General features: G+C 37.6%; 1 protein-coding gene across 1 annotated transcript; it reads right to left on the reverse strand.

Annotated features, from left to right (window-relative positions):
* Window positions 1–1,482: 1,482 nt before the first annotated feature.
* LOC101980874 (olfactory receptor 52E8) lies at window positions 1,483–2,439 on the reverse strand. The gene has a single exon (XM_005370191.1). The coding sequence runs from the start codon at window positions 2,434–2,436 to the stop codon at window positions 1,483–1,485; it is 954 nt and encodes a 317-aa protein (XP_005370248.1). The 5' UTR covers window positions 2,437–2,439.
* Window positions 2,440–3,792: the final 1,353 nt, after the last annotated feature.

Here is a 3,792-nt window from a genome sequence, read left to right on the forward strand (position 1 = left end):
AAAACAGAGGAACTCCCACTGCCCTCTGCCCCAAGCTCCTTATCCAGCACCCAAACATGCTAAACTGGGTGATCTCGTGGCCCCGTGGAAGGGAGGTGGAGTGAAGGAGGTCCCTGGGCGCAAGCTGGGATATGCCAGGGAGAGAGAGGTCACAGCAATGGAGGAACAGCCCCAGCAGAGGGTACCAGCTCTCACAGGCTAATCGGGGGATCAAGGGGGTTGGTGAATGTCCCTGCTCTGTTTCCTGTGTCCCGCCATGGGCCAAGAACACTCTCCCCACTCAGGTTGGTCTTCAGGGACAGGACCAGGCTCCCCGTTCGCCTGTGGACCTCGCCAATAAAAGGTCTACCACTCTGCAGGCCAGGCCCCCAAAAACCTACTTGATTTAGTTGTAGTGTGGGGATCTGCTCTCAGTGTGGGCTTCAGTGTTTCATGCTTGGACTATCCTGCATCTGCTGCAACTGCAGGCCGGTGTCTGCCGCATCTCTATACACTACTTTTAAACTAACAATTTACTTTCCTTTGAAAGTGATTACACAACATACTCTCTTCAATCATTCTATTGCTCAAGAAAAAAACACACATGGTACTTGAAAACTATATATATATATATATATATATATATATATATATATATATATATATACACACACACACACATATATATGTACACATAGTATATTGTACATGTAAATATTGTACACAATATATTTGTATTGTCACATATTATATAATTTGTATTAAATGTATTGTAAATACTATTCATTCAACAAATAAAGCTAAAACTAAATAGTTATTTATGAGTGTATATTTCATGCTATATCAAAGTTACATTGTCATTTTCCATTACACTAACTTCTTTTTTCTGCTTGCTTCTCTATGTGCATGAGAAAATTACATTAACAGTTATGAATGAATGAGTATTCTTATCAATATCTTTGTGCGTATGGTATATTTGTAGTAAGCTGATGTCATGCTATATTTGGGTAAGTTGTTATTATCATTATTACCATTATACCATCATTCTGGAAGCCTGTTAATTTATCCATAATGGCTCTGAAGCAAACAAAAACATTCTGAATTGTATTAAATTCTGCAAAATCCTAGAAAAGGGAAGTGGTCATAATTGGAGGAATCTTATTTGGCCTAAATTAGTCCTTCCTGCTAAGGATGAAATTCAAATATATCACTTAGCTTTACTAAACATTAATAATTTCACTGCAAAAGAGGAAACTGTCCTAAATACAGAATCATGTGCAAGATCTAACAATATTAATGGAATGCTTACAAAAATAGATTTTTCATGAGGATTCCAATAGTTCCAGCACTATCTTGAAATATAAGATGTTTGATTCACAACAAAATAAAATTTTTGGCCACAAGGTTTCTATCCCTTTTTCAATTTACTATGGACTAGGAAGAAAATAACAATTTTTAACAAATGAGACAAATTTTCAAACAAACTCTTCAAACTACAATTGGCTAGTGATCTTTCTGGAAGAAAATCCTCAGCACTCGCTCCCGAATCTGCTTGGTTCTTACCCCATAGATTACAGGATTAAGGGCTGGTGGGACAACCACATAAAGATTGGCCAAGAAAATGTGGATATACTGGGGCACATTATGTCCAAAACGATGTGTCAAAAAAGAGAAAAATGCTGGAGTAAAAAAGGTTAAGATAACACCTATGTGAGAGCCACAGGTATTAAGAGCCTTGAGCCTGGCCTCTCGAGAGGGTAGGCAGAACACTGCATAGAGGATCCTGACATAGGAGAAAAAAATAAGAACCACATCCAGTAATAAGAGAACAATGTTGCTAAGACCAAACATGATGTTGACTTTGATACTGGCACAAGCTAGACGGGCAATGCCCATGTGCTCACAGTAGGTGTGAGGGATGATGTGGTGCCCACAATAGGGTAGCCTCAGGAGGAGAAACACCAAGGGAACAACCATGTATAGGCTTCTCAGGACAGCAATACCTGCGATGACACCAATAATTTTGTTGGTGAGGATGACAGTGTACTGAAGGGGCTTGCAAATGGCAATGTAGCGGTCAAAGCCCATGGCCAATAACATAATGCTTTCCATGACGGTGAAGAAGTGGATGAAGAACATCTGAGAAAGGCAACCTCCAAAAGATATTTCCCTGAGACCAAACCAGAAGATGCCCAGCATTTTGGGGATTGTGGCTGTGGTCAGACCTAAGTCAATGGAATCCAACATGGCTAGGAAGTAGTACATGGGCTCATGGAGACTGTGTTCAGTTTGGATCACAAATAAAACAGCAATATTCCATAAAATTGCAATGAGATAGAGAAAACAAAAGGGTAATCCAATCCAGATGTGTGCATCTTCTAGCCCTGGGATGCCCAGCAGGAGAAATGAGGAAGGATGGACTTGTGAGTCATTAGATAGGGTCATCCTCTCAATCATGGACAGATGCTGTGCTAAATGCAGATAAGTTTTGATATTTGATTAGTATGATTATTTATCTACTTAGTCCTTTATCTTCATTCCTGGTCAAATGTAAAAACAACCTTTTAGTCTTCTATTCATATTTGTAGAAAGAGGTAAAAATACTCTCTTTGTTTTATGCATAAGCCTCCTGGATTTCACCAAGCATCAGTTATAGACCCACCATTACTGCACTGAACTCATGTAATAGCAAAGACTAATACAAAAAAAGGGAGAAAAAGAAATGAAAACTGCAGTGTGACCAGGAATGTGTAGGAAGGATGAAGTTCCAAAGTTGGTGTACAAGATTGTTACATATGCTTTTGCTTAATAATTATAAGAGTCACTCAGGCATTGGTTATCTTGATCTTTCCCTATCTGAGAAGCTAAAACTCCCAAATGTTGTGTGTAAAATATTGTCTGTGTGTGATGGTCTGGTTCTGAAAGCAGGATAAACAACTTACCTTCTTTTGTTTGGTTGCATGAAACTTCATGTAGAAGTTCTCAGTATTTTCATAGGTAGATGAAGAGATGAAACTGTAGGTATTTTGATTTATATTACGGAAAGAAATCATTCATGTCCATTACAACTTTATCACAAAGTCTTACCAGGTTTGGAAAGTAAACAAAGACAAAGGGAAAAATAGTACTTGACAAAGATCATTTTGTTCTGTAACTATGATTTAAAAAAAAACAAGATTAAAAGATTGTCTTAATATAGACAAAGTTTTCATTTGGTCAGTGGATAAATTAATACATCCAGTAAAGAAACTGCCTGAGACATGGACAACTTTTAGAAGAGAGAGCTACATAACTTCTCAATATACATCTACCTTGTATACATGAGAAGAGACTAAAATACTCAAGATAGTCCATTGAGTTCCTTCTCTGATTCTATCCCACTGCCACGTTTAATGAATACCACCATTATAGAAAATTCTGAACAAGTAGTAAATTAAACATCTGAAGAAAACAAGCATGAAGCTCATTGCTGCACACATTTACAAAAGCTATTGCTCTAATAATGTGAAAGTAGCTGTGTTATGTGTAATGATACACAAAGAATATATTCAAATTTAACAAAACTTGACTGTTGAAATAATGTAAGGTGTCTATTGAGATGTTTATGAATGTAACCTGCCTTTGGTTGTGGTTAATGTGGGTGGCTAGGGAGAGTCTTGGAGGGGATTGGGAGAAGGGAAAGAAAGTGATCAAAATATATTGTATGAAAAAAATTAAAAAATGAGTTCTCCCTTGGACTTATAAAAATGTTTAAGGATACAGTGTCTTGTACTTTAAACCTACGATGACCCACATGCCTGTATAGAGGTGTCC

The sequence above is a fragment of the Microtus ochrogaster genome, unplaced genomic scaffold (genome assembly GCF_000317375.1).
Source record: "Microtus ochrogaster isolate Prairie Vole_2 unplaced genomic scaffold, MicOch1.0 UNK73, whole genome shotgun sequence".
Taxonomy (NCBI): domain Eukaryota; kingdom Metazoa; phylum Chordata; class Mammalia; order Rodentia; family Cricetidae; genus Microtus; species Microtus ochrogaster.